Source organism: Poecilia latipinna, unplaced genomic scaffold, assembly GCF_001443285.1.
Source record: "Poecilia latipinna isolate Pla-1442-1.1 unplaced genomic scaffold, P_latipinna-1.0 Scaffold467, whole genome shotgun sequence".
Taxonomy (NCBI): Eukaryota; Metazoa; Chordata; class Actinopteri; order Cyprinodontiformes; family Poeciliidae; genus Poecilia; species Poecilia latipinna.
This window is the reverse complement of record NW_015113083.1, coordinates 323,612-334,800: the sequence shown is the minus strand read 5'-3', so window position 1 is coordinate 334,800 and position 11,189 is coordinate 323,612. Positions and strand designations below refer to the sequence as shown.

At 45.2% G+C, this 11,189-nt stretch overlaps 1 protein-coding gene across 3 annotated transcripts in view; it reads left to right on the top strand.

Moving 5' to 3' along the window:
• Positions 1 to 10,800, top strand: part of hecw2a (HECT, C2 and WW domain containing E3 ubiquitin protein ligase 2a) — a 42,630-nt gene extending 31,830 nt beyond the window's left edge. For 2 of the 3 annotated variants that reach the window (XM_015039335.1, XM_015039336.1), the window contains exons 17-30: positions 255 to 357; positions 441 to 537; positions 610 to 693; positions 1,538 to 1,620; positions 2,557 to 2,677; positions 3,291 to 3,404; positions 3,505 to 3,657; positions 3,745 to 3,843; positions 4,497 to 4,626; positions 4,700 to 4,846; positions 5,595 to 5,709; positions 6,610 to 6,695; positions 7,872 to 7,984; positions 8,677 to 10,800. In XM_015039335.1, the coding sequence (XP_014894821.1) occupies positions 255 to 357; positions 441 to 537; positions 610 to 693; positions 1,538 to 1,620; positions 2,557 to 2,677; positions 3,291 to 3,404; positions 3,505 to 3,657; positions 3,745 to 3,843; positions 4,497 to 4,626; positions 4,700 to 4,846; positions 5,595 to 5,709; positions 6,610 to 6,695; positions 7,872 to 7,984; positions 8,677 to 8,788 (1,557 nt within the window). In that variant the 3' untranslated portion in view covers positions 8,789 to 10,800. Of the gene's footprint in view, positions 1 to 254; positions 358 to 440; positions 538 to 609; positions 694 to 1,537; positions 1,621 to 2,556; positions 2,678 to 3,290; positions 3,405 to 3,504; positions 3,658 to 3,744; positions 3,844 to 4,496; positions 4,627 to 4,699; positions 4,902 to 5,299; positions 5,525 to 5,594; positions 5,710 to 6,609; positions 6,696 to 7,871; positions 7,985 to 8,676 lie in introns of those variants that run through there. The other variant, XM_015039337.1, reaches the window with a different exon arrangement.
• Positions 10,801 to 11,189: the final 389 nt, after the last annotated feature.

Genomic DNA, 11,189 nt, shown 5'->3' with positions numbered 1-11,189 from the left:
GGACCAGATCCACTAAGATCACCTTTAGATCCATGTTGGTAATCAGAGAAACTTGTCAGAATAAAAACCAGAATAATGAGCCGCTTATCAGCAAACTCTGCCGATCCGATCCGGTCCGATCCAAACCGGATGGGAGAATCTCAGCAGCTAATTAGATCCTGGTAACCAGAACCAGCCAGAACTAAGAAGATAAACCCTGGTTGTTGGGTCGGGTCCAGAACCAGGCTGCGTCCTGAACCGCCGCTCTCTCTCAGGTGGTGGATGACTCCCGGCAGAGCGGCCTGCCCGCCATGCCCCGGCCCTCCAGCACCTTCAGCGGGTCCAGCCGCAGCCCGTACCACGATGTGGTTCCTGTGGGTGAGTCCGCCGGGCCGGGTCCGGTTCTGGACAGAACACACACCTGGACACACACCTGGACTCTCTCTCTCCTCTGCCTCCAGCCTACAATGACAAGATAGTGGCGTTTCTACGGCAACCCAACATCCTTGAGGTCCTACAGGAGCGGCAGCCTGAGTTAGCCAGGAACCACTCCCTAAAGTAACCTGAACACGACCTTTGACCCTTGACCCTGCCGGATCCCTGCCTGTTTAACCCTGTGTGTGTCCGTAGGGAGAAGGTCCAGTTCATCCGCAGCGAGGGCGTCAACGGACTCGCCCGTCTGTCCAGCGACGCCGACCTCGTCATGCTGCTGAGGTGAGACCCGATCTGTGAGCCAAACCGGTTCTGGAACCATTTACCGGGTTCACACGTCCTTATTTAGACTTTAAATAAGGATCTAAAACTCAGACCTTTGACTCTAGTTCTAAGTTTTGTCATGACAGAACAATTTTATCTTATTTGTAGTTTATTTCTCACGAGACGGTCAAAAGTTTTGGTCTTTCACTGACATCTTCATTTTGTTCTGTGGCTTGAGGCGGTTGAAGCTACCGCTACCTAGCTGCTAACATGCCCTTGGTATGTTAGCAGCTAACATACTAAGTTAGCTAACTTTTTGTGTCTATAATGGGCGATAGAGTCAACGTAAGGGGAGCGATGATCAACAGCGACAGGCGAAAGTCGTCTCTACTCACGATGAAATGCAACACACGCGACAACGGTTAACATTTCTAAATTTGTGTCCAGGTTGCATTAAAAAGTTCTGAATTTGAATTGATTTAGATGTGACAGCTGATATGATGTTTCTGCGTTCAGTTTGTTTGCTAACGCGGCTGCGTTTCTCTTCCTGCTCCTCCACCGTTAGCTTCAGCTGTGATGTGATTGGCGGAGCAACATCAGTGTTTTCATGTTCAAGCTGGAGAGAAGCAGGTGAAAACTGTTTCTGTTGTTAACCGCTGAGCCTCCAGTCCTGCGTAGTAATTTAAGCTAGCACAGGCCTGATGGAGTTATTCTTTAAAATCTAAAATATCACAAAGTTTCATTCTGCTTTAAGCTCACCAGTCCGCCATGTTTTCCTCACAGTGTTTGGATTCGTTCTGCTGAGAGACTGAATTTAGGCTGCCTCCTTTCTGACCTTTGACCTCTCATGCTTTGTCTCCAGCCTGTTTGAGGAGGAAGTGATGTCATATGTGCCGCCATTGCTCCACCCAGGTTACAGCCTGTCTTCTCCTCAGAGCTCTCCAGGTAAATCTGTCTCTGTTTGCTCACACTTTATTGCATTCACAGCTTTTATTAAACAACAGCAATAAAAAGTTTTGATTATTTCGATAAGAATTTGTTTTGTTTGTTCAGAAAGTAATAAAAAGCCAGACGTCCTGTAAATACGCTGGAAACGTCCTGCTCCAGACCTCACATGTTCTGAACGTCTCAAAGTTTGAACCCTGTGTGACAGCAAAGTGGGCGGAGCCAATCAGGGATGAGGGGCGGAGCCAATCAGGGATGAGGGGCGAAGCCAATCAGGGATTAGGGGTGGAGCCAATCAGGGATGAGGGGCGGAGCCAATCAGGGATGAGGGGCGGAGCCAGTCAGGGATGAGGGGCGGAGCCAGTCAGGGCTGTATGCTGCTACATTTAGCAACTTTTCAGGAAATATTTTCTTAGAGAGCTAAATACTCTGAACAAAATGTTTAGTTAACGAGCTAAATATTTAGCTTCAAACTGTGACAAATGAACGAACAACAATGTGGAAAGTGTTCATTCATCTATGGAAAATGAACCATCATTTTGTTCTCTTATCTAAACTCAAATCATTTGCAATAAGGTTCTAAAAGCATTTATAACTTTATTATGAGTTTAGTTTTAGTCAAACTGAGCAGAAATACAGAGTTAACAGAAAAACGCTTGAATTTACCCAGGATCTGGATTATCTTCTAAAGAAAAACCAAACACCTTCCAGGCAGATTAATTTATTCTCAGATTAAATTGTGTGAAACAAACAAACTCCTCCAGATTGTTTTGGTTTGTTGGAGTTGAGCTGAAGAGAATCTGATGAGTCTGAAGCTGCAAACCAATCCAGGATTAACCTGCATCAGTGTTTCTGATTGCTCTGGAGTGATTTGGTTTAATCTGCTGATGGTCTCCTGTCTCTGCCGCACCTTGACTTTCATCCCGTTCGCTGCAGGAACGCCGCGCGCCAACGCGCGAGCGCCCGCTCCGTACAAGAGAGACTTTGAGGCGAAACTGAGGAACTTCTACCGGAAGCTGGAGACGAAGGGCTACGGCCAGGGGCCGGGAAAAGTCAAGTATGTCAGAAAAATACACGATTACTGCATGACTCATCATTTAACATGATTGATTATGTTTTTACACATGAGCTGGGAAAGTAACCAGATGGTTTTTAATTTCTTAAATAATATATCAATCAAAGACATAAAGAATGAACATATTTACAGTTCACTGAATGCAGTTTAAGACCAATGATGAAATCTGAATCTGGACATATTTCATATTTAGTATGACATTTTTTAGACCCACTTATTTCTGAATCTTTCACAATATTTGATCAATAAAGCATCTGAACTGGATACTGAATATCTAGACGCTCAGGCAGGAATTATAACAGGTTTTTCTGTTCATTAACATGAACTTTAACTAGACCACAGTGGTAATTTCACAAATATGGTCGACTGATTCTGGTAAAGTTACAAACTTTATCTCGGCTCTTTTGATATTGAAGGAACTCCAATGGAAAAAGTCTTAGATTTCTTCTTTTGTGTTTGGAAATGTTAGAAAAGTCCAAACAGAATGTATTTTAGGTAAAAATGACACAACAGAACCAACTTTACATGTATTATTCTGTTTTATTCTTTCTGTTTTTCATTTTACCAATATTTTATTCTTGCTGTTTGTCTCCAGGCTCATCATCCGCAGAGATCACCTGCTGGAAGACGCCTTCAACCAGATCATGTGTTATTCCCGTAAAGACCTGCAGAGGAGTAAACTCTACGTCAGCTTCGTCGGCGAGGACGGGTGAGGAAGACGATGCCTGATGGTCCGAGGTTTGGTTCTGTTGAATGAGAGCGGGCCGAGCAGCGCGCCCTGAGGAACTCCAGGTCACTGTGTGTTTCAGGCTGGACTACAGCGGACCGTCCAGAGAGTTCTTCTTCCTGGTGTCCAGAGAGCTCTTCAACCCGTACTACGGTTTATTCGAGTATTCGGCCAACGACACGTACACGGTGCAGATCAGCCCCATGTCCGCCTTTGTGGACAACCACCACGAATGGTGACTTCCTGTCAGCACTTCCTGTCTGCTGCGGACCAGCAGCTTAATGGTTGTTCTGAGAATGGCTCTGGTTCTGTCTGCATCCAGGTTTCGGTTCAGCGGGCGGATTCTGGGCCTGGCTCTGGTTCATCAGTACCTGCTGGACGCGTTCTTCACTCGCCCGTTCTATAAAGGCCTCCTGCGCATGTGAGTGGTTCCTCCGGTGGCATCACCGGGTCGGAAAGGCCCAAAGTTTCACCAGAACCATCCGGCTGATAAACGCGTGTAGGGAAAATGATTAGTTCATGCAAAGATTAATTCCTCTGTGGACTGAAGAAGAGGGGCTAAAACTTTTAGGAATATTTTACAGTGCACAGTTTTTATTTTCCTTTGAAGCTGCAGTAGGTTTTATCAAGAATATATATTTTTCCATATTTGTTCAAACTGTTTATTATGAGACAGATAAACTGTGAACACATCGATCTCCCTGAGCTGCTGCTACTGTCTGAGGAAACACCAAACAATCAGAGCCAGGAGGCGGGCCTTAGTGCTGTTAATCATCCTCCTGTACTCACCGCTAAATGTGCTAATGGTGGACCAACAGGAAAACCATTTATCCACCATTAATGGTGGCCATGCTAACTAGCTTAGCATTCATGGCAGGCTATGCTAGCTGCAGTGTAGCAGAGAACAGGGGAGGGACGAGAAGCTCCACACAAGATTGATTGACAGCTCTAAAACCCGCCTCCCGGCTCTGACTGGTGGTTTCTAGTTAGCGCTGGGAGAAGGAAGAGCAGATTGGTACTGCCCTTTAGAAACCCGGTACCACCCATAAACTGGTTCTGGTTGTGTGCCTGCAGCCCGTGTGACCTCAGCGACCTCGAGTTCCTGGATGAGGAGTTCCACCAGAGCCTGCAGTGGATGAAGGACAACGACATCGAGGACATGCTGGACCTCACCTTCACCGTCAACGAGGAAGTCTTCGGACAGGTCCGTCCCCTAAACGCGTCCCTTACAACGGACCGGTGTCTGTCCAAAGTTCCCACCGGCTGTTTGTCTGCAGATCACAGAGAGAGAGCTGAAGCCCGGCGGGGCGGGAATCCCTGTGTCCGAGAAGAACAAGAAGGAATACATCGAGCGCATGGTGAAGTGGCGCATCGAGCGCGGCGTGGCGCAGCAGACCGAGAGCCTGGTCCGAGGCTTTTATGAGGTACCGCTACGTAGCTCCAAGCTAAAGCTGTAGCTCTGAGCTAGCGAAATATTTAAGTGAAATCTAAGCTAGCTAAAAATAACCATTGGTAAACTAAGCATTTAACTTGACAAAATACTTGGTTAACAAGCTACATATCTGGCTGCAAACTAAAATAAATCATCTATAAACTAAATATTTAGCTAACATTCACCTGTTAATAAGCGGATGTACCCTATCAAAATAAAAGCTGGGTCTTGAGAACCTTTATATAAACAAAAAATATATAACAAATGTAACACATTAATGACAGTTAGCTTTAATAATAATCCATTTTATTTGTACTTTTATACTGTTGTACTTATGTACAACAGTATAAAATGAAACATTGTAACAAAACCTAAAAACACAAAAATATCAGATTTAAACTTTTAAATCAATTTTAAGCATTTTGAGTAACTTTAGCTGGTTTTTCTGGCTACTAGCTTAAACAGCACAAGCTAGCTTAATGGTACTTTTAGTTCATGATTTTCTGTCTTTTTGTTTCTTTAGTTTTTAAATTTTCCTTTGAAAACAAACTTTCTGAATCTTTATGTTTGACTTCATGTGTCGCTTCATTGATTTTAGTAACAGATTTTCTCCATGAAGAAACAGCAGATGGGTGTTGGAAACGTTTGGTTTGGGTCTCATGGTTTGGGTCTCATGTCTGTGTTTGCCTCTGTGTGTGTGTGTGTGTGTGTGTGTGTGTGTGTGTGCTGCGGCTCGTCAGGTGGTGGACGTGCGGCTGGTGTCGGTGTTTGACGCCCGGGAGCTGGAGCTGGTCATCGCAGGAACAGCAGAGATCGACCTGACCGACTGGAGGAACAACACCGAGTACAGAGGAGGTACGAGGCAGAGGCCTTCCGCACCTTTCAGATCAACAACACTCTCACTTCCTCCTGCCTGATCAAATTACTTCCCACACAAACAAGACCTGTGACTGAATGCACAAGTTCAGAACACAGCAAAAACTTAGAAGCTTTTATGTTTTAAATAGTAACAATAATAAACATTAATCATCTGGTCCTTTTCAGGCCTTAAATGTGTTAAAATGTCAGATCTTCATCAGGACTATTGAATCTTCACCTAAAACCAAAAGGATGTGAAAGAGTCAAACTTTTAAAATGTGTCAGAAATGAGAATATTAATGATGTGAGTTTCCATCTGCTGCTTTGGAGTCGACCAGGCTACGCTAAGCGTGATGTCATCACGGTGACGCTACGCATGGCAGGAAACAGGAAGTAGAGGCTGCTAGACATCGCAGAAAAATTGAGAGACTTAGAAATGTCAGAGTTTGGTTCCTCTGGTAAGGCACAGGAAACGTTGGACTGAACTGTTGAACTGTTTCCTCTTCCTGTTGGAATATTCAGACGAAACAAAAACCACCTCAAGCAAATCTGAAGAAGTTACTTTAAATTCTGCAGTTTTTAAATAGATGCTTCAAAATGGGCATCATTTTATTTTCTTTAAGTTCAATTTCTGATTTTTTATTTTTAATTAATACATTTTTAATTACATTTTTTGCATTTATTTTATTAATTTTAATTAAAATTATTTTCTATTATTATTATCTGGGATTAATCTTCCGCTGCAGGCTGATGGACTCCAGATGGTTTTCATTGTTTTCTGATTTTGTGTTAAAATGTTTGATCGCAGCAGAGCTGCTCAGTCGCAGCAGCAGGAGGAGGAGGAAGAGTTTTTTTTTCCATCTGAGTCATGCACCATCATCGTCTCTCTGCCCTCAGGTTACCATGACAACCACATAGTGATCCGCTGGTTCTGGGCGGCTGTGGAGCGGTTCAACAATGAGCAGAGGCTGCGGCTGCTGCAGGTAGGAGAGGTGCTGCCCCCTGGTGGAGGGACTGCCACAGTGAGGCTAATGCGTTACATAACAGGCACCGTTATCATTATTATTGTTAAATATTAGTTATTGTTATGGGACATTGAGAGGAAACCAATCTGGACTTTATGGCAGCTGCTGTGGCTTTTATTAATAAAAACAGATCAGCTGATGCAGCATGAATTCATTTTTATAGTTTCTACCTTAAATTTCCAGCTGGATTAAGATGCAAGCTACTAAAAGATATAAATTATAATATTTTAATCCCTGAAGTGGGTCAGTAGTTTCTCTCTACATAATTTTAAACAATAAACCTGCAGAGCGTTTCCTTCCTCTTTAAGGATTTGTTTCCAGCTGATAATCTGAGACTCGACTGGGGAACAAAACCGTCGTTTGATATTTGCCATTCAGTTTAAAATAGCCTCATATGGGGGACTGATCCTGCCAAAACTAATACATGTCTTGATAAAGTTATCTGCAATCAATCATTATTTAGTTGGTTTTGTAGTTAAAAACAAACTTTGCAGCACATTTTATTAATTTATTAAAAGCCTTTGATACAGTTGATCATGAAATCTTGATATTGAACTCCAATCAGCTGAATGATAGACTGTTTCCTGATGGTCCAGTCGACCCGGTTCTACTGGAACCAGAACTCCATCACCTGCTCCACCTCCAGCTGCTGTGGTGCTGAGTCAAACCAGCCTGTTCCCCTCCTGGCCTGTGGGGGCGCTGCACCAAGAACCACTGAAGGAAACGACACAAAAACCTCTGAAGGCACTGAGAGCAACTTCCTTCTTCACCAGATGGAAACAAGATGGAGGATTTTAGTGTTGGAGGATTTCTCTTTAGGCTAAAGACCAGGAGCCATTTCTGCTGCTAGCGCCAGGCTAGCACGTTAGCTTTGGTTGTATTTACCCAGAATGCCCTGTGCTGCAGTCCACTTCCTGCTTCTGGAGCGGTCTCTGGTCCGCTTAGCGTTCACATTCAAACTGAACCCAGACCGAGGTTTGTAGGACCAGAGGTCAAAGGTCGACTAGCATTCACACCTCACAACCGGACTGGACTTTGACTAGGCAGTCAGAATAGAGCGGAATGATTGATGCAGCCTGTTTGTGAATCCTCCTGTTTGTTCAGCAGCTGACGGTTTTCCTGTTTCTGCTGCAGTTCGTGACGGGAACGTCGAGCGTTCCTTACGAAGGTTTCGCCTCGCTGCGAGGGAGCAACGGACCGCGCAGGTTCTGCGTGGAGAAGTGGGGGAAGATCACGTCTTTACCCAGGTGAGGCGAGGAGAGAGACGCTGCACTGTGAGCTCAGTTATTAGACCGGAGGATCATCTTATTAGTTACAACTCAAATAAACGTCAAACATGACAGTTTAAGAAAGTAGAAGTGGGATTTAGACTGTTGAGGAGGATTTCTCTGAATTATTGGGCAGCTAAATGGAAACACATTTTCATATCTCACTTTTTATTTTCATCTTAAACAGTGAGAGTTATAAACAACCAACCACAGCTTCCCAGTTCAGACTGGTTTCCTGTTTAAGCCCCGCCCACCAGCTCTGATTGGTCCAGGTTTATGTCCTTTGGCTTCCTGTGATGTCAGAAGGTTCTGGAGGTGATTCTGACCTTATTAGTACCAGCAGCCCAGATTCCGACTCCAACTGGACCTCTGGCCCGGTTCTGCTGCTCCGTCTGCTGGCTCTCACTTCATCAGAAAAGCTGTCTGCAGGTTTCTGGTCCAGTGTTCTCTTCAGGTTTCCTTTGACCCTGTTGACTTTTAGCAACGAAACGTTTGCTGATTCTGTGAACGATCGTTCTGAGAGACTGTTGGTCAGTTTTTACTTTTCAGAGTCGGTTAAATCTGTTTCATTTAGCCTCAAGAGTACTTCATCCATCGATTTATCCTTCCGTTTGTTGGTTTATTCAGTTCAACCTTTTGGTTGGTGTTGATGCCGTCTCTCCGTCCCTCAGGGCTCATACCTGCTTCAACCGGCTGGACCTGCCTCCCTACCCGTCCTTCTCCATGCTGTATGAGAAGCTGGTGACGGCCGTGGAGGAGACCAGTACCTTCGGTTTGGAGTAACTCCGGAGCGTCTGGAAATCCCATGCTCTCGTTGAGGAGAATCAGAGAAGAAACAGACGGCGTACCAACCTGCTGCTCCTCCGCCGCTCCGGTTCTCTGAGGAGACGGACGGAGAACCAGAACCGCCGGATGTTGTAAAGTTTCTCGTTTCATGTGAACCCATTTCTGTCACTGAGCCACATGTGTGCTTTATCTCAGCAGCCGCTCCGGCCGACCTTCACACTGGGGTTACCTGCACTCACTCACCTGTTCGCACAAACTGGACCCGCTCCTGGAGGACGGGCCGGGTTCTGATGGGTTTGGTTCTGGAGAGCCCGGTACTTTCCACACCTTTCTGATGAGCAATACTTTCACTTCCTCCCAGTGGAAACTCCACTTCCTCCTAACAGATGACATCACTTCCCACGCGGTGGCGAATGTACCAAACCTGCAGCTGAATGTACGAGTCCAGAACACCAGAAGGTTCTGGATGGCTGGAGCTGGACGGGCCGGAGTCAGAACATAATGAATGCCATAATAAATATTACCTGGTTCTGTTCAGGTCAAAGGTTCTCGGCTTTGTGACCGGGTTCTGGTTCTGCTCAGTTCTGCTGGGTTTGGATCCAGGTTTTGCTGATGACCCAGTTCAGACCAGCTGCAGCTGTAGAGGTGGGCACGCTCCCGCTACTGCGCTAAACGCAGATCTGGTTTCTCTTTTAGTGTTTTTGCTAACTTTCAATATGTTTAGCACAGTTAGCTCCTGCTAAGCTAATTTTTCCAGATAAACTCCAAAGCGATAGTTTACTGGGTTGTTATAATAAAGTTATCGACTGTTAAGAATTGTTCAAGTAGTTTATTTTCTCATTTTGAAGTAGCAGCAGTTTGTTCTTTCTGTTTATGATTAGCACATCGGCATTAGCTTCTGCTAAATCACATGTTGGTATAGTGTTTATGCTAAACACCCTGTTGATGTAGCGCTTCAGCGTTACTGGAAATAACAGCTGAGTTAGTTTTGCCCACCACTGAACAGCTGCTCCTCTAAGGTCACTGCTGATGTTTTTCCATTTTTGCGTCGCGCCAACACACCTGGACGCCGCAGAGCTGCAGCTAGCTGGTGCGTCTGACCTGTTGATGACGTTTGGTCAGATGTTGCCTGATTCTCGGTCCAATGTCTTCAGCCCGGATGTTTTTGCGAAGCTCAGCTGAGTTTCTGAATGTGAGGTTTGTTCCCAGTGCCTCTGATGGTTTCCTGTTCCTAACTGGGACACATGAACGTTTCCGGGACATGTCCTCAGTAAAACGCTGTTCTTTGTCCAAAATGTAAGATAAGACATCCGTCTGTCCTCCCGCGCGAAACGCTGCATGTTAAATCTACGGAAGCCTGTTGGAGTCAGACCACAGGCGCCGCGGTGGTTTCACTTTCCTCCCAGTGCTCCCAGTCCAATCCTGCATGCAGGGTCTGTCCGGTGCGGCTCCGTGAGCTGCTCCTGGCAGAGACCACTAGGTGGCGCTGTGTTGTAGCTCCATATTGCATGCTGAAGTAGTGCCGCCTTTCTAACTCCTGTGCATGAGGATTCCTGCTCTCCATTGACGGATCTGGGTCAGGGTCTGGTAAAGTCGGTTCGGGTCGGCCCTCTGGGCCAGCATGGTTCTGAACCGTCTATCTTAGTAATGAGCTGACTGGACCTGGGTTTGGAGAACCGTGTACAGAACCATGAGTCTCTGTGTGTAAATGTCTGTCTGTTGTGTGAAAATATCTCCGTTTTGCATCGATTGTACCAAAGCTTCGGGCCTGGCGGAGCGGACCGGGAGGCCGGTTCTGGTCCGGTCCGACTCATCTCACCTCTGGGTTCATGTCTGGGGAACTTTGTGCATGAGGAGCTTCAGGTTCCGGTCGGACCTGGAGGTTCTGGAACATTTCCCTCCGGACCCGGACGCACTTTTCAGAACTCCACTCTATGCAAGGCGCCTGTGTGTTTGTCTCCATTTCACTTCGATTGTAATAAAAGAAACCGGAGGAGCATTTGATACGACAGGCGGACTCTTCTTCTTCTACTACTGTTTATCAAATCACAGCTTCTGATCAGAACCAAGCGATCATCATAACCAATGATTTACATTTTCTTTGTCTTTTCTAGCTATATTTTTGAAGAATTAAAAGTTTAATCAAAACAAATACTGATTTAAAAATAGTAAAAACAAAATTTCCAACTAAATATTCTTTAAAGCAAAACACAAGGTTCAAAAGGCGCAGGAAGAAGCAGCGGTTCATCCAGGTTGACTGAAACAAAATATTAGCATAAATTCATACAGAGGAGGCCAGAGTGCACAAAACACAAGAGTATAACAGTGATTCTTGAGAATAGGGACAAAATGGGTTTTAATTTTCCCATATTTTTTTTTATTTCTCAACCTTATGTAT